The sequence below is a fragment of the Carettochelys insculpta genome, chromosome 7 (assembly GCF_033958435.1).
Source record: "Carettochelys insculpta isolate YL-2023 chromosome 7, ASM3395843v1, whole genome shotgun sequence".
Classification (NCBI taxonomy): Eukaryota; Metazoa; Chordata; order Testudines; family Carettochelyidae; genus Carettochelys; species Carettochelys insculpta.
In genome coordinates, this window is record NC_134143.1 from 31640987 (window position 1) to 31668252 (window position 27266).

The 27266-nt window shown below is 44.5% G+C and overlaps 2 protein-coding genes across 2 annotated transcripts in view; one reads left to right on the forward strand and one right to left on the reverse strand.

The window, feature by feature from the left end:
• Window positions 1-27266, reverse strand: part of CDH23 (cadherin related 23) — a 549671-nt gene that overhangs the window by 70189 nt on the left and 452216 nt on the right. The gene's annotated exons all lie outside the window — the stretch shown is intronic.
• VSIR (V-set immunoregulatory receptor) overlaps window positions 1-27266 on the forward strand; it is a 66511-nt gene that overhangs the window by 20403 nt on the left and 18842 nt on the right. The window contains exons 2-5 of the mRNA XM_075000260.1: window positions 539-994; window positions 2353-2409; window positions 7951-8058; window positions 26232-26259. Coding sequence (XP_074856361.1) covers window positions 539-994; window positions 2353-2409; window positions 7951-8058; window positions 26232-26259 — 649 coding nt within the window. The remainder of the gene's footprint in view (window positions 1-538; window positions 995-2352; window positions 2410-7950; window positions 8059-26231; window positions 26260-27266) is intronic.

Genomic DNA, 27266 nt, shown 5'->3' on the forward strand with positions numbered 1-27266 from the left:
ACAGTTTAAGCTCCTCTTGGTGACATTTTTTTAAAGACTTTCTTTCATAGTTTGCACCAAAGAGCCATAACAGCTGCATGGAATGAAGGAAGGTAAGTGTGGAATAGTTTGGTCAGTCTGAGATGAAGGGATTATGGAATAGTGGAATGACAAGATACACAGTGAGACCTCAGGCCTGATTCTTAGGGCAAAGATGAGTTGTGAACATTGGTGATGTAATGTAAAGAGTGTTTACCTGATCAAGAGCAATGTTTGCCCAATCTAATTCACTTAAACTAGTGTTTAGAGCAGAGAACTGGGGATCAGAACTGCTGGAGTCTAACCCCAAACCAGCTATAACAGCTTTTAGTGCAACTTTGTGTGAACTGCTTAACTAACATTTGTATATCTCTGTTTACTGCTCTGAAAAATAGTCATAGTGGTTATGTAACACATAGGGCAGTTACAGGAGTGTGTTTAATTATACCTTCCAAGCAGTGTGAAGGGTTGTGGTTCTTCAGTATCTCGCCATTTATCCTGTTTTCTTTTCTCCATGTAGAACAGGCAACAGCTTTCACGATCATGACTCCTTACTCACTCTACGTCTGCCCAGAAGGACAGAATGTCACCTTGACCTGCAAGCTCACTGGGACATTCTCTTCTCTGCATGATTCACTTTACAAAATTTGGTACTTCAGCAGCAATGGAGACCAAAGCTGCTCTGAGAAGCACCATATCCGCAACATCACCGAAAGGGACCCACATCACGAGCTAGGGAAACATCATGGGACACATGGCAATATCACTGAACGGTATATCCATGGGGAACGAGCAAACCACCATGGGGTGGAAACCACCTCAGACCACCATGGAACATTTCATATCATCATGAAGAATCTGACTCTGCAGGACAGTGGCAATTACTGCTGTTATGTCATAGAGGCTAAAAGGGAACACGGCAAACTGCATACCCAGCAAGTGTCTCATGGCTTCATGGAACTCCGCATACAGAAAGGTAGATGTAACTGGGAAGTGTGCAGAATGCATGTGGTAGAACTTTTACAAAGACAACATATCAGCTAAATTTCTGTGCAACTTCAACTCATGTTGAAAGCAGTAAAAAGATTCCCACTGACTTTAGTGGGAACCACACAGGACACAAAGTCAATAGACAAAGATGGTGCTTCTATATATCTGCACTGAGGGGGACAGCCTCAGTTCATTTAGCATTCACAACTGGAAGGTCATGGGGTGCTGTAAAACTCTGTGTGGCCCAAGCCTGGAAGAGCAACAGATGTCACAGGTCTGGGTTAAAGGAAGAAAAGATCATAACTTTTAAATAAATAAGCATCTGGAAAACACTTTTTCTATACTTACATAATAAAAAGAAAGTTACATTGAGTTTCTTCAAACTCATGTTGGAAAAAAGTTCACTTTCAGGCAAAAAATGACAGAGAAATGTCAAACTTTTTGGATACAAACATTGTATAGAGTCCTGAACTAGTGACCGTGTGAGGGTCCAATATTGTGCAAGAATCAAGGGCAAGAAATTTAAGGTGTATCTTACTGGACAGCTAGAAGGCCTAACATTCCAACAGTAAAAACATCTATAGAACTGCAAACATTGACTGATCATTTCTTTTTAGATTTAAGAAAAAATTAGTTAACTGCTTGCTTTAAATACTATGATTCCTGGCAACTAAGATCATTTGGGTTTATAAGCACAGTCACAGTGAGAGGGATGTAGCATAAAAAAGAAAATATATATCACTTGTTTAACTGCATTGAAAGACAACTAAATATCAGAATTACTTTTTCATGCAAACAATTACTGTCCTTGCACATAGATGTTACGCAGTTGCCAATGAGTAGTTAAGAGGTCTGGATGGTCAAGAATGGGTCCTGTAATCCATTTGATCACAGCTAAGGTGGAAGGTCATCACTAGCCAATCCCTCCATTAAGAGGTGGGCCTCAAGGCAGAATCATTTCAGAATCTCTGGTACAATTATTTCAATTGGCACTTACACACATTGCTCCTGGCAATTGACACACTGGTAGCTTTGCCACTGGCAACTTGAACTGTGATATTCCAAATGTGTGTTAATAAATCTTTTATATCACATCATCTCTCCCCACTGTAAGTGGATTAGAGGGAGGGTAGGTAAGAAATAGCAGTCATAACTAATTGTCATTGCCATCTTTAAACCCTACTTTCTGGAATCTGCAGTGCTGGTTTTATCTGTATGAAAAAGAAAGACAATAAAGCAAAGTGAAATGAAATTCCTTGTTTAAATTTTAAGTAGGATTTTCTTTCTGATTCTTGAGAATTGAAGCTCAGGAGATTTAACTAATTCTTCATTTTCATTCTGCAGCCAGAGAAACATTTCCAAACTGCACATTTCATGCTGGCGCCAGCACAGAGAAAGAAAGTAAGTCTCCTCTAGAATGCCCTGCTTGTTATCCTGCTCTATGTATTTTCCTAGGCAGAAGTGTTCACTTTACACATTTACACCTCTATGAAAACCTGGACAGAATAATCCACCTGCAAGGATATGTCTAAACTGCAGGCTTCCGTCGGGAGCCTGGAGGTCTCCTGACAGAAGTCTGCTGCTTTGGGGGTGTTCTGCTGACATCCCTTCTTCGTCAGGGAATGAAAAAGATCGGGGGTTTTCCTGACATTTGACCCCATGTGGTCTGGCCAAATGTCATTAAAGTGTCTCCCGACAGAACTGCCGGCAGGAGATACACAAATGTGTTGTGCAATTTGTGTATCTTTTCCTGAGTTCTCAGCAATCTAGACATAGTACTGTGCAAGAGACAAAATCCAGTTCAGTTCCTGGGAGGGCTATTCCCTAGCTTCTACAGAGAAACAGCAATTGGGACATTGTTTAATCTGCAGGACAGTTTTATCCAAGGTTCCTGGAATCTGCTCAGGCCCAGACTATCCATGCAAACTACAAATAACTCCCCTGAAGTCAATGGAAATCACTCATAACATGCATTGAGAGAACATTTCCAAAGCTGAGTCCCAGCACGTACATAAAGCCTGGGATAAATTCCATGAGGGTGGTTTTGCCTGCTGTTGCAAAGTCCTGGTAAAGAATTGGGGGGGGGTCTTTCCAGAACAAGAGATAGGACAGAAGTGCTTTCTCCCTTCTCTGTGCATCTGGCAGTGTCCCATCATGTCCATTCTGTCTCCGAGTTTGCATTACAAAACCCTGCACCTAAAGTCATAACCAGCCATTTCGTTTTACACACAACTCCCTCACATATCTCTGTCTGTAGATCAATGGCAGGTTAAGGCCCCAAAGGACTAGCTGAATCTAATGTGAAAATGATGCCTCGTTTAACATTTCTTCCCTTCAGCTATTTTTTTGCCCCTTTCTTCACTTCATTGTATCTTGGAGTGTCTTCTGCATACTCACTTTTTCACCCAGAGTGTTCAGTATTGCTGTAGCACCTGAGATGTGCATCGTGCTTTACAGAGAAATAAAACAGAAAAGTCCTTTTCTGAGGAGCATATGATACAGAAGAGCAGGAACCATCTTGGGAGAAACTCATTGTGTCTGACTGGCTGGACTGGTTTACCATCATCCAGCAATCTGTGGCTGCATCTACACTATGAGATAAATTCTAATTTAAGGCAGTTAGCTCAATATTACCATGACTGTCTTCACTGTAAATACCATTAGCTCGATTTTGGGAGCACCAATATGGAGATTCCAATATCACAGTTACCCGACAGGTACAGCATCAAGCTCGAATTCAGAAGTTTGATGAAAGGCCAGCATGGAAGCACTGCATCTTAGAATTGTATTTATTAGCCTCCACAAGTGTCCTGTATGTTCCCCACAAAGCTATGCATTGCACCAGGCTCCCAGCTCCCTGTTACTAGTGGCAGCTGGGAAACTGACCAGCGCTGCTGCACTGTCAGTTTCCTGGGTCCTGCAGCTTTGTTGGAGCTGGGAAATTGACCAGGGCTGCTGCGCTGTCAGTTTCCCAGGTCCCCCAAGCTGCGGGGACCCGCAAAACGGACAGCACTGCTGCACCTGGCTCCTGGCGCAGAACGGGGGGCTGAGGGAACTGTGGGATAGGTTCCCACAATGCACTGCTGCAACAGTCGATGTTTGGTGATTTCAGTGTGGAAGCAATGTGTCAAATTTGTTGGGAGCCTGTGGGAAGTGAGGATACTCAAAATCAAATAAAAAATAGCACGATAAAATCTATTTTAATAAATTCAAATTTATCTTGTAGTGTAGATGTAGCTTGTGATTACTGGGCCAGTTCCCAAACTGCAAAGAGTGAAAGCAGGAAGTGAGCCATTTGAAAGAGGAATGTTGCCGTGTTCAGTGACTCTTCGGAAGCATCACAAACCGCACAACATGGCTGGACGGAGTAAACGTGAAAGTCCAGTTCAGGGAAGCACAGAACACAAACCTGAGATTTAGCTGCTACTGCACAAGCAGAGAGTTGAGCAGTGAATTATTTTAGAGAGCTGAAGAGAGTCAGAGAGAAACTTTTCCTGTGTGATACCATGAAAACTGTTACTATTCTGAGACTGAGCAATATTCCTTCTGACACGGAGGCTAATTTAATTTGAAAATATGAGTGTTTAAAGAGGAAATCCCAATCTCATATGAGTGATCAGACCAATACCACACATTAGTAAATGACATATTAATGCACCTAATTTCCCATTGAACCCTCAAGTGTGGTGTCCTAAAAAAGGATGTCCACATTGAAAAATGAAGTCTCTGTGTTAGAATGTGGCAGAACTGGTGTTCACATTGAAGGACACCAGATTTTGCAGCAGTTTTTTCACACTGGGCAAATTCCACTATCAAGCATCCAAAGGCTCATGGCAGCCAGGGGACAACCTGTTTGACTTTAAACCTCCACTGTCAGGCAGAATGCATTCAAGCACAATCCAGCATCCTGCAGGGCTGAAAAGCCTCTAAGATGGCTGCACAGAGCTGTTTCAAGAAAAGCTTCACTTACCCCCAGTACTTTTCAGACCTTTTTATTTTTCATTTTGCCTCGTCATTCTGAAGGCAGAACCACTATGTGCTTCGCAATTGCTTCAGTCATAGGCCTGCCAAAAGGAACTTCCATTCTCATGCCTTCAGCTGTCATCCTTTAGACTGGGAAAACAAAGCCTCTGCTACTTGTCTTTAGTGGTTGTGGAAATGGACATGGAACTATCCCATGACACATCCCAGAAGGGATGGAGAAACAGTCACCAATGTGCACTAGCCAACATTCATTCTCTCAACAGGGCTCTAATGCCCTGTGGGTTTGAGCTATTGTTGGGCACAAAATAATTCATCTGTTTGTCCACATGGTTATTGAGCTCCAGGTACTTTTTGCTTTAAAAACACCTTAAGAATGGAAGACACTATATAAAACTAAACTGTATCCTGCACGACAGACCCCACCACCGCCATCTAGCATTCTTAAATGAGCACCACGATGCTAATCCTGAACCAGACGCTACAGAGAGATATCTGGGAAAGCACTGTCTTACTGAAAACCTGCTTATATTGAATTCAACAGAATCATGCTCCAGTAATGCATGTGACTACTTACTGATAATGGTGCCTATCAGAATTTTGTTCTGATTCATTTTAAAGTAAATCTGACTAGTCAGTAAGATGAGTCGGGGAGGGGTCTCTGTGACAATGTGAGATTCTTTTTTTCGATTTTTTTAAAAAAGAAATTAATTTCTACCCGATGGTTGCAGAGAAAGGTTTGAAAACATGATCCCTGAAGGCTCAAAAACAGAATGCCAATAAAAATTACTTAATTTATTATTTTAAGCCACACTCATGATCTTTGGGCCTGATTCACGGTCACTGGGGCCAACAGACATGGCGGGCCCCAGGGCAAAGTGGGAAGAGGGCGCTGCTCCATGTCCTCAGAAGGGGTGGGACCAAGAGCTAAAGGGAAAGAGCCTAGGACAGTCACTCTTAGCATTGTCAGGCCCGCAGTACTGGTTCCATTCTATTCTATTCCATGCTGTGAATTTACAATACTGCCAACTCCAGGCATTCAAACATCATGAGTTAGGTCAAAAATCATGAGTCAGTTTCAAATCTAAGGAAATCTACTGACTTCAGCAGAACTTAACCCTTGCGCAAGAGCTGAATATGGTCCATTTTGAATTAAATATATCCTGTATTATAATTAAGAGAAAGATTACTATAATCAGAAAGCTCAAATACACATACCAACTTCAAAAATCTCTTGTCATACTGCATGAAATCAGAGCATTCATATCACTATAACACTCAGGTATATTTAGCCCAGATGTTGATATTTACTTGCTCACTGTTACTGTTGTTAAAAAAGATGTTCTCAGCAGGAATGGTCTGTATCTACATCTTGCAATGAATTGCTTTCTGTGGCTAGCCTCCCACACCTTAGATCACTTGAGTTATCACCACCTGCATGATTCTCCTCCCTTCCTCTGGATCTCTGAACATATCCAGAGAAGATACATTAATCTGCTCTCACTTTTCTGCAGGTCCAACAACCACCACTGACTGATTCTGAATCATATGCAGCTTTTTGCGTTGCTAGCCTGACCTGAAAGGAATCTTTTGTTGAATTACCTCCAAACCCACATCCCAATCGAATTACTTAAATATTTTGGCACAATCTCTGCCTCTCAATTCTGTAACTCACTAATCTGTCCTGACTAACTCCTACTGCCTTTGCTGAACTTAAAGTAAATTTCACTAAAAATTATAAAGGACATACATCAAATCTTTATCTTTACAGAGAAAAATCAAGAAAATTCCTTAGCTGAATCTGTATTACAAAGTTCTTTTCAGTATATAGACAGTTTACTTCTTGTTGCCCTCAAATTCAAATATTGGAGTGTTCCTGTACCTCTTCCCCATATTAAAAACAGCACTAAGGTATATGAGTGAAGACCATTGTTTATTGACATCAATTTCCTTCCTTATCCAGTTGAATGATAAAATTTTCCATTTCTGTTCAGAGACCTAAGTTATGCAAGAAATCTGCTTTTCTAGGTAAATATACAGAAAGACATCCATTTATAGGCAAGTCTGAACCTTGGTCTTTGATTTTGCAGGTACTGTTATTTGTCTGTAAGTAACTATACCACAATTATGATACCACATGCAACTACTAATACTTGCTTATCTATCTAATTTGCAATTATAACTTTGTAAACAGGTGTCTACTTAGTAATATCTGTCCACAGTATTCATGGGTAGTGCAGTTATTTGCAGGCTCAGAATTCTGTAAGCACAAAGCAGCCATCACTGAAAATTAAGGCCCAGGATGAAGTAGCTTGTGAAGACAAAGAGTGACTAATTTGTATAGTTGACTGGGGGTCTGATCCAGTGCTCATTGAAGCTTCGATGGATTTTGGATCAGGGCTCTTATCACTTTTTAAATTATTTTCTACATGTATCTGTAGTAGAGCTGGGACTGAATATCTGAGCATTCCCAGAACTTGGAAAAGTTTGGTTTAGGAACAAAACTTCACTTCATGGCTTAGCCCCACCTCAATCCCACAGACAGAAGAGATAATGTCACTCGCTACTTTTCCAAAGCAATACCAAGCCTTCTGCTGTGAGACATTCAATGGGTTATCCAAAGTTATGGTATCCTGCTTTCATCAGACCTCAAAAGCATCATTACAGAATGCTTCTGGGGTAACTTGAGAAAGCCAGTAAGTTCTGGAGGATTTCAAAAACAGGAATGGTACATTAAATTTTGTTTCAATGCTGAATTCCCTCATTGGCCTGAACTCACAGAACAAGACCTGAACTCACAGAACCTTTTTCTTTTTACTCCTGAATGCCTTCCCATGAATAGGAGGCTCCTGAGAATTTGGAGCTCGTAACTGTTCATTCATAAGAGGGTCAGGCAATGCAGGTTGAAACAGATCTCATTAGTTCATTCATTTCACCTCTTCCTTCTTTGTTCTATTTCAGACATCACAGCAGCTGCGCTGGCAACAGGGGCATGCATTGTCGGCATTCTCTGCTTGCCCCTAATCTTGATCCTCATTTACAAGCAGAGACAAGCAGTCAACAACAGGCGTACGTATCATAATGGTCCTGCTCCTTCCTTTCTCACCTTTATTTCAAGAATTCACAGGCCTGAGGGCTGAAATGATTACCATTAACCGATGTTAGATTAATGTTTTCCTGGGTTCTCTCTCCTCGCTGGCTCATGCCAGGGCCTTTCATGAAAAGGACATTACGTTCTGAAAGCTTTAATAGCTGCACAGTGCAGTAATAAGCCAATAAGCCTGCTGTACCATTGAGCCTGTTAGGGGTTGAACTGAAGTTAGCTGAATGGTCCCAGACAACATTAAAGTTATGTGGTGCGCGCTCTCTCTCTCTCTCTCTCTCTCACACACACACACACACACACACACACACACACACACAGAGCTGTGAAAATATATGCCATTTATCATCTCTGTGTACAAACCATGAGGCCCTCTGACACCATTTTTGTACTGCCTAGAGGAACCATTCAGTGCTAGAATAGGCAAATGCTCAGTACCAAGTCCATAGTGATATATTGAGATGCTGGCTGTAGCACAATGAGTTGGGTATCAGGAAGACACTTCTGGTCGCCACATTCTTAATAATGGTGATCACTCATGCAAGAACCACGTTCCTCTCTGTTCCGCACAAGCGTGTGTATTTCTTACTGCTTCTTACTGTAATTTTACATCAGGGTGTAGGAGGAGGAAGCATGTTAAAAATGGTGGGAAACCAATAAAACCTGGGGGAAGGGAACGCATTCTTGCATCTCCCAGTGATTGCATTTGTGCAAAAGAAATGCTAATTTGCAACAGTGGTTTTGGAAAGCTGCACATACCATACTCTAAAGAAGTACAGCTCATCAGTTTCAGCTTCCTCCTCCAATATCTCTGTATGGTGGCCTTCATTATGTACCTTTGTTAAGCATCTGAAAGGCCAGCATTCCACATCTGTGTCCTAGCAAGCTGTCAGCTATGAGGAGGATGTTGTCTAGCCTGGAGAAAACAAACTTGTTTATGTAAATCTCTTGGGGATTAGTGATGGGGTGGGGAGCACAGATGGAGGGTAGGGCTGTAAATATGTTTGAAAGTGTGCCTGGGTGTGGTGGCAGGGTATTTTGATTACACAATGACACCAATTGGTGGTCACTTACCATCTGTTACACTATTGCAGCAACATTTACTGAAATATAATTTTCCCCTAATTGCATTTCATTATATAACAGAAATAGCTTTTCTATTCTGCATTTCTTCTATTCAGATTATTGAAACAATTAGTTACTCCTATAACTTTCCTTAAAAAAACCCCACTCCCTGGCTACGTCTACACGTGCCCCAAACTTCGAAATGGCCATGCAAATGGCCATTTCGAAGTTTACTAATGAAGTGCTGAAATGCATATTCAGTGCTTCATTAGCATGCGGGCGGCAGCGGCACTTCGAAATTGACGCAGATTGCCGGCGCGCGTCTCGTCCAGACGGCGCTCCTTTTCGAAAGGACCCTGCCTACTTCGAAGTCCCCTTATTCCCATCAGCTTATATAAGTCCAGGTTGTAGTGACATTTTATCACATGGGGAGCTGTCTAGTTTCTTTGTCTGAGCCAGTGGGTAACTATCTGACTAATATAAATTAGAGAAGTGTTTTGAGTTGCACAGTCTGGTGAAATGTAATTAGTGAAGTGTAGCAGCAAGTTTCAGCATGGATCCCTAGCTGAAAGGAGGGTCCTGTGTTGCTGGTTCCCTACCACTGTCTCAATAACCCTACGTGCAGGAGTTCTCCTCTGGCCCATCGAGTAGTGCCCCACCCCTGTGCACAACGTGGGGATGTTTTAAAATGAATGGCAAAGCAAAAACCAACACTGAGGACATGTCTATATTTGCCAGAAGATCGACGTTCTGCTATCGTGTGTAGTAAGGGATGTTGACACAAGACTGCTGAGGCTTGGACTACACTAGGGAAGAAAGTTGATTCTGATACATCAATTTTAGATATGCAAATGGCATAACTAGAATTGCATATCTGAAATCAACTGTACTGCCTAGTGTAATCTTACCCTCCCTTAATAGAGTCTGACTTGGTGAATGTCCCATCTTGAGGAAATTCAGCTCTGAAACATTCTTAGTAAGTTAGAGGTTATGCAAAACAAATTTGTAATGAGATACTCTGCCTGCCAAATAACACATCAGCTGCCTTACTTTGGGCAGAGGTAGGGAAATGTGAATCAACGAAGCAGCTTCCAAGGTTATGTCTGGAGAAATAGTTCAACAAGACACATTTTCTAAAGTTCCCTTGTCTTTTTCAAGTTCACCCTTTCCTCTATTCTTTGGACTTTTCTGAACCTAACTTCTTTAGGATTCTAAATAAAAGCATGAAAACTTTATGTAACCTCAGAACAGAAGATAAATGCCAACTACTACAGATGGCAGTTTTTCCATAAAACAAATATGTCTCCTTGGCATTCTCTTTTAATGAATAACCAATGAAATTGATCTGAAGAAGTGGGTCTGTCCCACGAAAGCTCATCACCAAATGAATCATTTGTTAGTCTTCCAAGTGCTACATTTCTGCTGCTTTGTTTTGACGGAGTACAGACAAACACGGCTACCTGTCTGTCACAGTTATGTGGAACATTTATGAATTTGGAACTGCAGTAGGTTAAGGAGGGTGTTCATAATTTTCTTTCTCAAACTATGCCAATGGCCTGTTTGGAAGGGAGGTATGCGGTATGCTCCATGGAGAAGCATAGTCTTTGTCCACATGAGATTGGCCAAGTTAAAGACTAGCCACACTGTTTATGGACGTGTAACCTGTACTGCTGTCTGAGAAACAAATGGCTATCTCCAACCCTGGCCAGGACTCCTGCTATTGCCTCAGAGATTAGAATTCTTCCTATGTAGTATAGATATTTCAGTAATACAGGCTCTTGTCCTGTTTACCTGGTTGGCCATAAAAACAAGGAAGTATGTCCATTAAAGGCTACTTTCGATCTTAGTGAAATTGTGGATATTAATTTAAGTTTTACTTTCCTAAATTATTTGGAGCTGGCGATTTTAAAGACGTGACTGATTCTGGGAAGTGGAACCTTGGGTTTTTATCTGAATTTGAATCTCCTTTTTGGAGCTGAGCCAATTTAAAATTTGTATTATTTGTTGTATTATAGGCAATGGCCTATGGCTAAGACACAGTATTTAAAAGCCGCAGGCTAGCACAGGCATCTGTGAGCCTGCGGTAGAAACATGACTCCACATCTGTCCTTTGAGGGACTGTGACTCTTCACAGTTCCTCAATGCATGACAGTTTTACCCTAAGTGTTAGAACTCAGCTCTTGCTCTCTAGTTTATTCTCACTCTCAGAATTTGTTGTTCAAATCCTTTTGTTTTAAACACACAGCGGCACACATACCAGGGTGACAAGCCCTATGGAATTATGCCAGGTTAATTGCTCCCCTCTAGTTAAGGGTGAGACTATTTACAGACCATTTTTAGAGTGCTCTAAAATCCACATGCATATCCAAATTGCTTTGAAATTTTCTCTGCTTCATCTGGGTTTTGGGTAGAGTTAGTGTTCAAAAACTGGGGTCATTTGGACATGGAGCTCCAGAGACCCTCTTTAAAAAATACAGCATCAAGCTTTTCAGTTATTACAGTTTGCACATGCCTGGAGCTCAAACTGAGGCTCTGATTTTCCCAAAATTATATTTCCTAAAGTTTTATCTCAATTAGTGTTCAGTGCCCTTGGCCCCTTGACAGAAGCAATATTTCAAAATTTATTCAAGATAATAATTTTGGCTCATCACTCTGGCTCAAGTTGAGTTGAAGAGCAGAAAGCGTCATTTGTGTTTATGCAAAAGAACTGGGGCTCTGTTGCAAACAAGCATTGTCAGGCACGCTGCCATCAGCGTAGCTAGGTGCCTGAAGGTGATGTGCTGTAGCCACTGCTGAAATTGAGTACCGTTGATATGCTGTGACCCTGAGCCAAGGCAGCATTCTGAGAATGTTTTGTTTGACCCAAAGCAATTTTTTAAAACTTTTCATTTGATAAAAATGTGAAAAAATTCATTGGGGGTTAAAGTAAAGATATTTTCCCACATGGCCAATGTATGGAAATAAAAATCACACAACTTTGTACACAGGTGACCCACACTCACAGGCCTTCACTAGCACCACTTCCTTAACAAACCCAAACCATCACCAACAGAAATGCCCTGCCCCAAAACTTCATAAATACCAACTTCTGTTGGATTGGCGAGATTTCTCTTCTAGAACATCAGATGCACCTATGCTGAAAGTTTGGAAATAAAAAAAAAAATCCATCCAACAAAGTTAAGGTGCATAGTACTGTTTCCACCCAGCCTCAGTGCTGCTCTTCTGTAGCTGGTAATAGCCTCTGGCAATGATTCAGTAAGGGTGGTACCGCAATAAACAGAAAGAAGGGATGACTAAGGCTTTATGCCATTTATATTGTGTTGTGTTCCACAGATTTGAATTCTAGCATCTGTCTGTATGCAGCCCAGCTTTCTGAACGGAGCACTCGCAGTTACAAAGGGATTTCCTCTGAGCACTCGGCAGTACACACCTATCCATACTTTTCTGTGAACAAAACAAAAAGCAGTCAAGTAGCACTTTAAAGACTAGCAAAATAGTTTCTTAGGTGAGCTTTCGTGGGACAGGGCCTGTCCCACGAAAGCTCACCTAAGAAACTATTTTGCTAGTCTTTAAAGTGCTACTTGATTGCTTTTTGTTTTGATAGTGTATAGACTAGCACGGCTTCCTCTCTGTTACTTTTCTGTGAACACTCCTGCCAGGGACTTTCACTGCGGGAATACTCCTGAGAAGAGAGCACAGAAGAGTGTGTGCACGGCCAAAGCCAAATGCTCTAAAGGCCAAATGAATCATTTGCAATTTTCACAGTGTTTGGCCAGCTCTTTCCACCACCACACACTTTCTCAAATCACCCTGAACATACAAGATTGTGTGTCTAGGGCAGCAGTCAGCAGCCCCTGGCATGTGTGCCAAGAGCAGTGCGTGAGCCGGTTTTCATCAGCACAGAAGTGGGAGCTCAGTCCCACCCCCTCCTCCCCCATGCTGCAGGGAACTTGCTCAAAGCCATGCTGCCCTGTGGCTTAACAAAAGAATGCTACCAACCATCACCTAAATAGTACAGCTCTGCATCTTAATTTATGTATTAATGAAGCTATTGTAAGTAGGACCGCTGGTGACTTTACAAAATATCATCGGCACTCAGACCGTACATAGAGGTCAAAAGGTCAAATTTCAGCTCTCTGCCTTAGAAAGGTTGCTGACTCCTGGCCTATGGGCATGAAAACATTTGCATGCAGACCTTCACACAATGTGCAGCATTTACAGATGTACTCATACACAGCCAACAGTAACTTTGTACATAAGTGATGCACTGTGGGATGAAGGTGGACAGCCTTTGGTGGGGAAAGAACAGGTTAGGAGCTATCTAAAAAAGCTAAAAGTACATAAATCCATGGACCCAGAGCTAATTCATCCAAGGGTTCTGAGGGAGTTGGCGTATGTCACTAACGAGCCCATGATCATTGTCTTTGAAAAGTCATGGAGATCAGGAGAGATCCCGGATGATTGGAAAAAGGCAAATGTAGCGCCCATCTTTAAAAAAGGGAAGAAGGATGATCCAGGGAACTATAGGCCAGTCAGTCTTACATCAGTCCCTGGAAAAATCATGGAGGGGCTCCTCAAGGAAGTAATTTTGAGGCATCTGGATGAGGGGAAAGTGATCAGGAATAGTTAGCATGGATTCATGAAGGGCAAGTCATGCCCGACCAATCTGATTAGTTTCTATGATGAGATAACTGCCTCTGTGGATAGGGGAAAATCAATGGATGTGATTTATCTTGACTTTAGCAAAGCTTTTGATATGGTCTCCCACAATATTCTTGTCAGCAAGTTAAAGGAATGTGGATTGGATAAATGGGCAGTAAGATGGATAGAAAGCTGTCTAGAAGGTCGGGCCCAGTGGGTAGTGATCAACAGCTCGATGTCAGGATGGTGGTCGGTTTCTAGTAGAGTGCCAGAAGGTTCAGTTCTGGGTCCTGTTCTGTTCAACATATTTATGCATGACTTGGATGAGGGGTTGGATTGCACCCTCATCAAGTTTGTGGATGACACTAAGCTAGGGGAAGAGGTAGATAAGCTGGAGGGTAGGGATAGGGTCCAGAGTGACTTAAATTGGAAGACTGGGCCACAAGAAATCTGATGAGGTTGAGACAAGTGCACAGTCCTGCACTTGGGCTGGAAGAATCCCAAACATTGTTACAGGCTTGGGTCCAGCTGGCTTAGTAGTAGTTCTGCAGAAAAGGACCTGGGAGTTGTAGTGGACGAGAAGCCAGACATGAGTCAACAGTGTGCCATTGTAGCCAAGAAGGCTAATGGCATATTAGGTTGCATCAAGAGGAGTGTTGCCAGTAGATCCAGAGAAGTGATTATTCCTCTTTATTCGGCTTTGGTGAGGCTGCATCTGGAGTACTGTGTCCAGTCCTGGGCCCCCAATTATAGGAAGGATGTGGACACACTGGAGAGGGTCCAGCGGAGAGCGACCAAAATAATTAGGGGGCTGGAGCATATGACCTACGAAGAAAGTTTGAGGGAACTGGGTCTGTTTAGTCTGCAGAAGAGTAGACTGAGGAGGGATTTGATAACAGCCTTCAACTTACTGAAGCGAAGTTGCAAAGAGGATGGAGAGAGGCTGTTCACAGTGGTCACAGATGGCAGAACATGGAGCAATGGTCTCATGTTGCGGTTGGGAAGGTCCAGGTTAAACATTAGGAAAAACTTTTCCACTAGGAGGCTGGTGAAGCATTGGAATGGTCTACCTAGGGAAGTAGTGGAGTCTCCATCCCTGGAGGTGTTTAAGTCTTCGCTCAACAAAGCCCTGGCTGGGCTGATCTGATGGGGTTTGGTCCTGCCTTGGGCAGGGGGCTGGACTTGATGGCTTCTTAGGTCTCTTCCAGCTCTACTGTTCTATGGTTCTATTTGTATGCAGAATACCTATTGAAGCTGTACGAATGTGTGCATACAAAGATATGAATAGAGTTTCTCTGAAAATGATTGTTAAAATACTTTCCACAATATAAAGGGAAGGGTGAGATGATTTTGCTGTGTGTGAATGAGTTTACCAGTCCCTGGATGTGTTTGGCTAAACCATCCCTGGCATAAGTCACTAAGTCCTGGGACTAATAAAAGTACTTCTGAAGAGGCAGTATTTTGAAATTGAAATGCACCAGACTGCCCAAGTGTCAAATATTTATTTAGAAAGAAAGCTCAAAGAGATAACCTGCTACTCCTCTGATATCTCATTAGGCCTTTTGTCCTGCCTTACCTACCAACATATTTCTCAGAATTAAAATACAAGTATTTGTAGCACATGCTTTTAACATAAAAGTGTGCTTGTCAAGATGTGCTGCATTTTTAGTGTGGTTATGAGATTTTTTTTTTAAGTGGGAAAACAAACTAATATATTTCCCTGGCACATGGCCAGACAACTCAGGGACCTGAAGTTTATCACTGGCCAAGGCGGCCATAAATATTTCAGAGTCCCCCTGTTAAAATACTGATTGCACATGCAGAGATAAATGTAGGCTGGCTTCAGGGAAAATGGTATGCTGGAAGAACGTGTATTTGGTGCCTTTTCTTCGAGTTTGTGAAAGGCAATGTGAAACACAGAGAGTGAGGATCAAGTCCTGACCTGGAGTCTGTCTGAGCTGCACAGTGAGAGGTTTCTGAGGCTGGAGGTCCCTCAGCTACGTGACCCTGACACCTAGCAGGAGGAGAGTGAGTATGTGAGCATGGGACGGGTGATCCAGGGCCTGGCCTGTTGCTTCCACACGGACAAGTCTGCTGCCTGCCCCTCTTTATCAGGCTTGTGGCACTGTCTGCTTCCTGCCCAGCTGGTCATGGACTCCAGCCCCTGGCCCACCTGCATTCATCTCCACTGCAGGCCTGCCAGCTTCTGGCACTCAGAAAGTGCCCTCCCCTCGCTCTGACTTTTTCACCTACCCATAAGGTAGGCCCTGGATAAATGCCTTGTACAGAGATGCACTCAGGTACAAACAAGTCCAAGACAGTCTAGCTGCACCTGGTTGCACACGATATGCTAACTTTGAAAATGGAAGTGCCTCCTGCCCCATCTATGAAGTTTCAGTCCAGGTTGGCCCCACTTTCTAGAACAAACAACACAGCAAACCACAAATATCAGGGCCTCTCATTTCCTTTGAGAGTTCAAGAGATTGCAGCTGAACAACAGAGGCTTTAAGATCTGACGATACTGATGAAGAGAAACAAAACAACAACAAAAACCCAACAGTGACAACTCCTGTACTGCAATGTTCCTCCTTTTCCCTCCTTCATAAGCTGCCTTTATGTACCGTGGAGTGCCAAGCAACTTGAGACTCCAGGCTGCTGAGTGAGGGGAGGAAGATCAAGGCATGAGTTGCCTTCCTCAGAGGGGAAGAATCCGCAAGCCTGGGCAGTACACTCATCCCTCATTTAACGAGTACTTTAGTAACGAGTACGTGCTAAAATGAGAAACATATATACCTACCTTTATTCGCTAAATGAGTGAATTTCCCCTGCTTATATGAGTGAGATCCCTGGCCAGGGGAAGGGAGACCTGCAGCCCCTTGGCCGAAGCCTTCTCCTTCCTTTCCCTCAGACATGCAGCTGTCTGACAGCCCTGTGGCTGGGGGAAGAGAGGGAGAAGGCTCTTAGACTGGTTCCCTCCCTTGCACTGATGGGAACGTAAAACTGACCAGCCACGAGCTGATCAGTTTTCAGGTCCTGCAAGCCATGGAGTGACTGGAACCAGCCTGCCCCTGGTTCCCAGCTCCTGCCACTCTGGGAGCCAGGAAATTGACCAAGCCCCTACCCTTGCAGGAAAACGTGAGTTCTGCAGGGCAACCCCTGGGTAACTTGAGGGTTTACTGTATTAGTCCCCCGTGCCCACCACACAGACCTCACCCTCGGCCAGGTTTTAACCCCCCGCAAGGTCCCAAACTGCCTCCAGCCTTTCACCTTCCCAGCAGCCCCAAACTGCCCCCAGCCTTACACCCCCGCCCCGCAGCACCAAACTTCCCCCAGTCTTAGACCCCCGCCCCCTTAGACACTCCTCCTCCTCCCCCAGCCTCTTCATCAAGGCTGCTAGGCTGGGTGGCTCCCCCAGCCCTCCTGCTCCCAGCAATTAACTCAAGTGTTAAGGTTTCAGCACCTGGGCATAAGGTAATTGCTCTCCCTAGTGACAGACATAGCTGCCTTCTCCAGCAGCTCTCTCTCTATAGATATCTGACTGAGGCAGCAGTGTTAAGAAACTGCAAATGACTTCTTTAACAGCCACATGCAGCTGGGAACTGCCCAGCTGGCAACCCTTAACAAATCTAATGGGACCCAAGTTTGGCTCCTGACCCATAGGTTGGGAATCCCTGCTCTACATAAATACACTACATCCTATTTCTGACGCCAACTAGTCAAATACATCAGAAAAGTACCTACAATCAACTGGTTTATGTCAAGTTACAAGCATTTGGAATGAATTGGAGACTTTTACATGTATTTTAATGGGGATTTAGTGTCGCTCTTACGAGTTTTTGCCTCTGAGCAGAAATTTGCAAACCAATTGTGCTTGTATAGTGAGGGATGCATGTACTTCCAGCAATTTGCTGATTTGGCTCAAAGCGTTTGCCAACTCCATTCCACACACCTCCAACCCATCCTGTTTCTCCCGCCACCCCAGTGCAGAATGTCAGGGCATTTAACTGGACCCTGGCAAATGCAATCAACTCCTGCATTCTTGGACCTGCCTTTCAACTACTCTCTTCCCCTCATTCCCTGTATTTCAGGCTTTTACTGAGCAGGGTTTCCCTCTAGCCAGATTGACCCTTGCCACAGTATCGTGTCTTTCTCAACTAGTGTGGTTCACAATTCTCTTTCAAAGTTGCTACCAATCACTCATTCGTACTGCAAAATATATATCCGTCCCTTTTCTGTACTACAGAAAGAAAAGCTGATAAGGGTTTCCTCTGCGGCCCTGGGATGATCGTTGTGTGCCTCAGTTCCTTCATCTGTGAAACACAGATAGTGCTTCACAATTTCCTTTTTAAAGCATTCTGGGCTCTTTGGATAAAAAGTAATACATGGGACTAATTTTATGGGATGCAGAGTGCGTTCAGCTCCTATTCACTGTTAAGAAGACCCATCATCAGGATATTGTGTCAGTTTAAAGCCTGGGGAGGGGAGAGGTAACTATACTTGCCCTGGGCTGTACTGAAAGCTTGTTTTAGTTTTAAAACCACATTTCACTTTTGTTATGTATTATTTTCTCTCTCTTACTGTTGTGTGAAACCCAGACAAATAGATTATAAAGGGCTCATGGTGAAACTGCGGTAGTCAGAGGGAGGGGCTCTCTCAGGTAGGCCAGAGCTTTAAAGCCCTGCTGGCAAGCGACCAGGGTGGTTGCTAACAGGAGGGAGTTTTGAGAGGAGAGTTTAGAGGGGGAGCTTAGAGGGAGCTAGTTACTTCTTTAGGTGTAAGGGGCAGCATCATCCCCAACTGCTGGCTGGAGCTGAGGGACCCGTTGCAGCATGAGGAGCAGGGGGGGAGGGGGGGCGAGATCGAGGGATGTCAGTGGTGGGCAAGTGGATTGGGGGTGTCTGGTACAGCTGGGAGGATGGCAGCACCAACGGAGGCTGCTTGCGACGTGCTGGCTCAGATTGCATGGCTTCCAGGCCCAGTCCTGCGCTCCCTGCATGCACGCGCTGCACCAGATCTGTGGGGCTCCAGGGACAGCCGTAGCTTTGGCTGGGACCCAGGGTGAGGCTGGGCTGCGAGATCGGCGCCTTCCTGGAGGACGTGGGGCTGCAGCAGCATGTGGCCAGGTGCGGAGAGGCCAGGGGAAGGGAGAACTGATGGGGGGCAGTGTGGTGCAGTCAGGAGACATGGGAGTGGATGGGAGAAAAGGGGACAGGGAGGGAGGATCTGGGGGTGATGGTAGCCCCGATGAGAGGCAGAGGGGTGGGGAGGAGGGTCCTGGGGAGGCGAGGTGGTCATCACGAGGAGCTATGGGGACATGTGGCGCCAGGGAGCTGCAACAGGTAGTGGGACCGAACCCATGTTCTCCATACCCCACTGCCTTGTGGGTTATCCTGGAAAGCAGCAAGGCTAAGGGAGTAAACCCTGACAGAAAATCCGGAGGGGAGTCCTAAGGTGGTTCTGTGCCAACTTCTGGCATTGACCGGGCAATTCCTGCAGCTGAGCTGGTACCAGATGTAGAGGTTATCCTCTCCTTTGGACTATATCAGTAAAGCCGAGAGGGGAACACTGGCATCTGGGCAGCCCAGGGTCCCAATAATCGCCCAAGCTTGCGCGTGGAGAGGTACTCCAGCATCGCTAACAGCGTTGAACCAACACGGGAGGTAACAGATACCGGTTATAAGCTCTTGCTCGATTGGCGTAGAGAACGAGCACCAGGGGTTGCCTCCGACAGTGGGATAGATTGTCGCATCTCACTGGACAGTCACCGCCTGCCTCAAGCTGGGCAGCCCCCAGCCAATAGGGTACTGTCCTGCCACAGTTCACCTGCCTCACTGGGTGCGTGAGGCTTAAGGTTCCTAAACCTGACAAGTGACCTGAAATCTGAGCACCAGGGAAACCAATAAGAAAATCAACAAGAAAAGCAAACTATCAAAGTTTTAAGCTTGCTTGCTGGAATGTGCGGACCATGCTGACAGGTCTGACTGAAGATCTTCAGGACATCAGCGACACCCGAAAGACCACTGTCATCGATGAGGAACTGAAGAGGCTCCAAGTTGACATTGCTGCTCTGCAAGAGACACGTCTCGCAGATTCGGGATCTCTAAAGGAAAAGGGCTACACCTTTTTCTGGCAGGGTAAAGCCCGAGAAGAACCCAGGGAGCATGGTGTTGGCTTTGCCATCAGAAACGCCCTTCTACAAATGGTGGAATTAGTCATGGGTGGATCAGAAAGACTCCTTCAGGTCAAACTTCAAACTCGCGCTGGTCCTGTTCACCTGATCAGCACTTATGCCCCAACCTTGTACACCGCACCGGAAATAAAAGACAAGTTTTATGACATGCTTAGTGCTGCCATAGCGCAAATACCTGCTCGTGAACAACTGTACATTCTGGGTGACTTCAATGTGAGAGTTGGAGCCGATTGTGACTCATGGCCTTCCTTCTTAGGCCACTTCAGTGTGGGAAAAATGAATGAAAATGGTCAGCGCCTTCTCAAACTTTGCACGTACCACAATCTGTGCTTCACAAACACATTTTTCCAAACCAAGCCACAGCACAGAGTGTCATGGTGACACCCACGCTCATAACATTGGCATCAACTAGACGTGGTCATCGCTAGACGTGATAACCTCAGAAATGTCCTTCTGACATGCAGCTATCATAGTGCTGACTGTGATACAGATCACTCGTTAGTTTGCTCCAAACTCAAGGTGATTCCCAAGAAGCTGCACTGCTCTAAACCGACGTGGTCAGCAGGGATGGACTGTTCAAACTGCTCCAGAAGATAGGATGTCTGCCATGGTTACTCAAGATGATCCAGTCTTTCCACGAAGACATGAGAGGAACCGTCCAATACGGTGGCACATCATCAGATGCTTTCAGCATCAGGAGTGGCGTCAAACAAGGATGCGTCCTTGCTCCGACACTGTTCGGGATCTTCTTCACACTCCTCCTTAAACACGCCTTTGGATCTTCAACAGAGGGCATCTTTTCGCACACAAGATCTGACGGGAAACTGTTTAATCTTGCAAGGCTGAAAGCTAAATCTAAGGTGCGGGAAGCCCTCATCAGAGAGATGCTGTTCGCAGATGACGCTGCTGTCATGTCACACACAGAAGAACAGCTTCAGAAGCTGCTGGATCGGTTCTCCAAAGCATGCAAGGACTTCAGGCTTTCCATCAGCCCAAAGAAGACAAATGTACTTGCTCAGGACGTTGCTGGTTCTCCATCAATCAGCACTGACAACTATACATTAGAGGTCATCCACGAGTTCGTTTACCTCGGGTCCACCATCACTGGCACCCTGTCCTTGGAGACTGAGCTAAATAGGAGGATCGGTAAAGCAGCCACAACTCTGTCCAGACTCGTTGAGAGAGTGTGGAATAACAACAAGCTGTACACTCACATCAAAATGCAAGTCTACAGAGCCTGCATCCTCAGCACTCTCCTTTACGGCAGCGAGACTTGGACCCTGTACGCCTGCCAGGAAAAGAGGCTGAACGTCTTCCACTTGCGCTGCCTCAGGAGCATCCTTGGAATATCGTGGAAGGACAGTGTGTCCAACACTACCGTCCTTGAGCAAGCTGGAATCCCAACTGTGCACACCCTCCTCAGGCAGCGGCGGCTCCGCTGGCTTGGCCACGTCCGCAGGATGAATGATGGAAGGATCCCAAAAGACATCCTGTGTGGTGAGCTAGCCTCTGGCAAAAGACCTCCTGGATGCCCCCAGCTGCGCTACAAAGATGTTTGCAAGAGAGACCTCAGGGAAGTAGACATCAAGTCAGACAGCTGGGAGGAGCTGGCAGACGATCGCAGCAGATGGAGGCAGAAACTATACAAGGGCCTTCAGAAGGGTAAGGTGAGGATCAGACAGCTAGCAAAGGAGAAGTGAGCCCACAGAAAGCACAGCAAAGACCTGCCAGACACCCATTGCATATGCAACAGATGCAGCAAGGACTGTCACTCTCGTGTGGGTCTTCACAGTCACAGCCGACGCTGCAAATGAGGATGCCAAACGGAACTACAAAGGGCGTGTTCCATAGTCTACGTAGACTGAAGAATGCTACTACTACTACTAATCCCCAAGCTAGAAAGGACTCTATGACAGCAGTGAGTACACTCCTTTGTGCTAAGACAAGGTTGGAGGGAGTGATAAAAGTCTCAGGACACTTCTGAACACAGATTTCCTGCTGGAGGATAATGTTATCGTTATAGCAGGTGAAAATACAGGCAACAGCTACACTTTAGATTAATGCACTGGGGTTGGGATTCTTGAAGACACAATAGTTCATTCTGATGAATTGTGCATCATGGAATTAAAGCACAAAACTTTCAGGATTAGTAGTAGAAAATCTGCCTCCCAGAGTTCACTTCTGCAACCCCATGGAAGACCAGGCCTGAAAGATCAGCAGGATGAGGCCCAAGAGGCAGCCTACGGTAACTGAGATTGGGAAGAATAGATGGATAAATGGTAGAAAGAGAGGATAAGATTCCGGAAAGAGAAACAGCGAAGTGGTATAGAAAATAGACAAAAGGAGACAGAGCAAGAGAGAAAACAGGGAGCAGAAAGTGAAAAGAATAGAAGTTGCTCTTATGACAAAAAATAAAGTTGTTACACTTGATGTATAATGAAATCCATTCCATTTTCACCACACTAAGCAATTCTAGCCAAACATCACTCCTGCTCTATATTTACTGCAGACAATGAACTGTGTGTAGAGGTCATACCAGAGGAGGAACCTCTGTATAAACCAGGTGTAAAGGTCATACCACAGAGGAACTCCTCTATTCATATCTTTAGGGAAAAGAGATCTTTTATTGAGGCTTTGTTGCAGGGACTGAAAGCAAACTCCAAAAGCAGCAGTACCTTTGTGATAAAAACATAAGAACGGCCATACTGGGTCAGATCAAAGGTCCATCTAGCCCAGTATTCTGTGTGCCGACAGTAGCCAATGCCAGGTGCCCCAGAGGAGGTGAACTGAAGACAATGATCAAGCGATTTGTCTCCTGCCATCCATCTCCCGCCTTCGACAAAAGGCTAGGCACCATCCCTTACCCCTTGCTAATAGGCATCTATGGACCTAACCTTCAAACATTTATCGGGCTCTTTTTTAAACTCCATTAGAGTCCTGGCCTTCACAGCATCCTCTGGTAAGGGGTTCCACAGGTTGGCTGTGCGCTGTGTGAAGAAAAACTTTCTTTTATTAGTTTTGAACCTGCTACCCATTAATTTCATTTAGTGTTCTCTGGTTCTTATATTATGGGAACAAGTAAATAACTTTTCTGTATTCACTTTCTCCACACCATTCATGATTTTATATACCTCTATCCTATCGCCCCTCAGTCTCCTCTTTTCTAGACTGAAAAACCTTCAGAGGGAGTGAATGCTGCATCAGAAAGCAAAGCTGTGTGTCAGCAAAGTAAAGATCCCCCTCTTTCATGTCCCCAGTGCCAAGGGAGCTCTCTGCAGTTTGTTCTGCTTGCCTTGCACGCTCACCTGGCCGCAAAGGCACAGAACCGTGGATGTGACCACGCAGTGCTGAGTGTGAATCCTCTCCCACCAAACCGGCAGAGCAAACCAGGCATCTGCTCCACTGATGTTACTATGATGTGGAGATGAAACACTTAGGCTATAACTGCACAGTAGCCGTAATTCAAAATAACGTTATGTAATTTACATTGTACAAATTGTCAAATTTATTTTGCGTTAACTTATTTCAAAATTGATCCTGTCTACATGGCACTGAACTTCAAAATAAGTGGCTGTTTCGAAATTTTCCACTACTCCTTGTCCAAAGAGGGGTACCTGAACTGGAATACTGTGCTCAAAAAGCAGTGCTATTTCGAGTGTGATGTTTAGCCACAGAGCCCAAAATAGCAACTCTAGTGTAGCCACAGCCAAAGAATATGTCTACTCAGCAGCCTTATTTCAAAATAAGCTATTCTGGAAGAGCTACTCCAGAATACCTTATTTTGAAATAGTGCTGCTAGACACAAAAATGCTTTTGAAATAGCACTTAACTATTTCAAAATACACCATCTATGTGAATAGAGCCTATTTTGAAATAGAGCCATGGGACTTGCTATTCCTCATAAAGGCTACGTCTACACTAGCCCCTTCCTTTTGAAAGGGTCATCATAATGAGAGAGTTGGGAAGACGCTAATGAGGCACTGCCATGAATATGCAGTGCCTCATTAGCATAATGGCAGCCACGCATGATTCGAAAGTGCTGCTTTCAAATCGCATTCTGCCCATATAGATAGGGGCCTTTTAAAAGGAACCCCTGGACTTCAAAAGCCCCTTCTTTCTATTTGGTTTAAGGAAGAAGGGGCTTTCAAAATCCAGGGGGTCCTTTCGAAAGTCCCCCGTCTACACGGGCAGCATGCGATTCGAAAGTGGCACTTTTGAATTTTGCGTGGCTGCCATTATGATAATGAGGCAGTGCATACTCATGGCAGCACCTCATTAGCATCTTCCTAACTCACTCATTACCATGCCCCCTCCGAAAGGAAGGGGCTAGTGTAGACAAAGCCAGAATGAGATTTACCAATTTCAAAATAAGCCAACTGCTGTTTCAAAATTATTTTGAAATAGTGGTCGCATTGTGTAGACAATAGGCTAGTTATTTCAGCATAATGGATGTTATTTCTAAATAACTTTGCGGTGCAGACTCACCTTTAACAGTGATGGTATGAGTACTCATTACCACTGGTAGGAGGGGCGGTGCGGAGAGATTAATCACAACATCAGTTAATACTGATACTTGACATTAGTGACTTCAGGTGCAATCCTATAGTCCAAGCTCAGAAAAAAACCCCACTGATGGCATGAGTGGAGCCCTACAATCCTGCAGATATCTGCTTTATACCCTAAGGGTATCTGCACCCATGGATGTGGATGCAGATCTCTGAGGATTATTTTCTCAGACACAAAGGCAGATGGGAATGCCAGTTTTATATCTCTGTAGGGCTCTAGCCATGAGCCTGTTGGGAGCATGGCCACATTGTGAGATGCTTCCACCAATAAGTGTCGAGTGAAGAGCAACTATTGTAAAATGCCATTGCTTTGAAAAGATGGCTCTGATTGCTATGGCTGAGCACCAATGCCACTGAATTAGAATACGCTTTGTGCCTCTGATGTAGTGGGTTCCAGCCCACAAAAACACATGCCCAAATAAATTTGTTAGTCTTTATGGGGCCACAGGACTCCTCATTGTTTATGCTTCAGTTTAGTTTCTCTACGGAAGTCAGTTGTTGTGCTGTCTTTGCACTAAGCAGGAGCTGCATATATTCACCCAAGAAACTGGGCATAGTACAGAAATCAAATCCAAAACAAAAGGCCAGAGAATATCCACATACACAAGAATCACCAGGGGCCACTCTCCTTATTTGGATGCTTTCCATTGAGCGCTGCTTACAGAAAGTGCTATGTTCAAAGGTTAACACCAGAGAAACAGCTGTTTATGTCTTTCTGTGCCTGGATAGCAGAGAGTTCCTGCCTTCTGGAAAGGGAGCCAGCAAACCTGGGAGAAGGGTTTATGCCTTATAAGACTCTCTTCCCCCCTGGAATCCTGTGATTGCGATCAGCAGCACAATGAGAGTGTGGAGGTCTCAGGCTGCTCCAGAGAAAGTATTTTCTGCTTTTGCACGTTGATAGGGTTGTTCTCCTCCTTGTGACAGCCTAGAGTGGAAAACTCAAGTGGAAAACTCAGCAAGTCAGACTCAAGGGCCATTGGTAAAGCTGTAGGAGGGTGCAGGAAAAGCTGCAGGTCAGGATATTGCATTGTGAGGTAAAAAGGCCTGTGCTATTTCTGCTTCCACTTGTATTCACCTTTGAAACATCTAAATGAAGAAAGGAATCAAAGAGAACAAAAAGAGATAGATCCTAGCAAACTCCAGAGCACTTGATTTGGTATCCATTTTCCAGATGAATTGGCAGTTTCTGTTCCACTCGTCCAAACCACCATATCTCAGATATATGAGAACAGAAAAAGTTGCTTAGTAAAACAACACACAAGCCAAGCAGTAAAGAGAAAAGGACAGGAACTTGAGGACTTTACCACTCACATGCTGCACATCATTTCCATTGTGTTGCATTGCCTATTGCTTCAGTTTCAGCAATGTATTCTGGTCACCATGGCTAGGACTGGAATACGTCACATAACCACCCTTACTCCTTTCACTACTGAGGGAATGTGCCCATGTTTTGGCCTTTGTTGTGTAACATGGAACTCAGATATCTAACACCTTAAATGAGAGCCCTGGACAACAGTCTCAGGTATCAAGCAGTGGAAGAACTCACCTCAAGTGGGAAACTATGCAGACAGATTTCTGAATTTTCAGTATTAATAGTTTTTCCATTAAATCTGATTGTAAATAGCAACCATTGTTTTTACTACTATAACACAAGTTTTTTTTGTAATCTTTTTTGCAGGTGCTCATGAACTTGTAAGAATGGAGAGGTGAGGAAATCTCAAGTCTTTTCATTTTCCACTGGCCTGTTCATGCTCCTTCTCTCCTTGTGACTCTGCAAGCCACCTGCTTTTCCTTTGATTTTTTAACCTAGCCTCTAGCTTGGCAAACTGCCAGTGGTTCCGGGCTGTACTGATGTTCCTACATGGTGGTAGGGATCCACATTAAGATACCCACCCCATTATCACAAACTTCTACTCCACTTTCCCAAATGGAAACCACACATTTTGTGTCACTGTGTCAAGTGACCGTCAGAGTCCCCATTCACTGTGGAAACTCCCAAATCCCCATTCCTAAAGCTTCAAGGTAACTGGTCAATGTCTGTTGCTCCTGCTGGTATCTGATAACATATCCAAAGAATGAGATGTCAAGGATGTGGGAGGCCTCCAGACTCCAGCATGATAGAGTGTTTTGGCTTCCAGACCAAACAGGGAGGGAGAGAGTGAGGAGAGAGGGGGAGGCATGGAATGTTAAAAGCAATAGCAGTAGTGCCAACTCTCACAATTTCATCCCCTCTCTGGCCATTTTAGGTCTTGTTTCCAATTCTTAACCAAGGCAGCTAACTGATGCATTTTCCTTTGCTCAAAATGGCCAATATTTCCCTGCAGTTCGTCTGCAGAGGGCAGCAAAGCTGCCCAGAACAGCACTGCCTGCCACCTCCCATTGTTTCTTCCAGTGGGATTGAAGTTATGCCCACAGGCAATACGGCTGCTGCTCTGTAGTTCAAGGGGATGATAGGGCACGGTGAATACAACAAACAGAAGAGACTCAATGAAAGGTGAATGATGTGGAATGTGGGGGCAGATTTTGGCGTGCAGGAGGATGTGAGAGGCAGGAGATATGGGAGCCTGGTAAGTGTAGGGGGATATAATAGTGGGTGGGAATCAAGGGGATAGATTCACAGCTCCCCCAGCCTGCGGGCAGTGGTGGCAGAGGGAAGTCCCTGTTGTGCAGCCGGGAGAAGACAGTGTTGCCAAGTCTCATGGACTGATTGCGT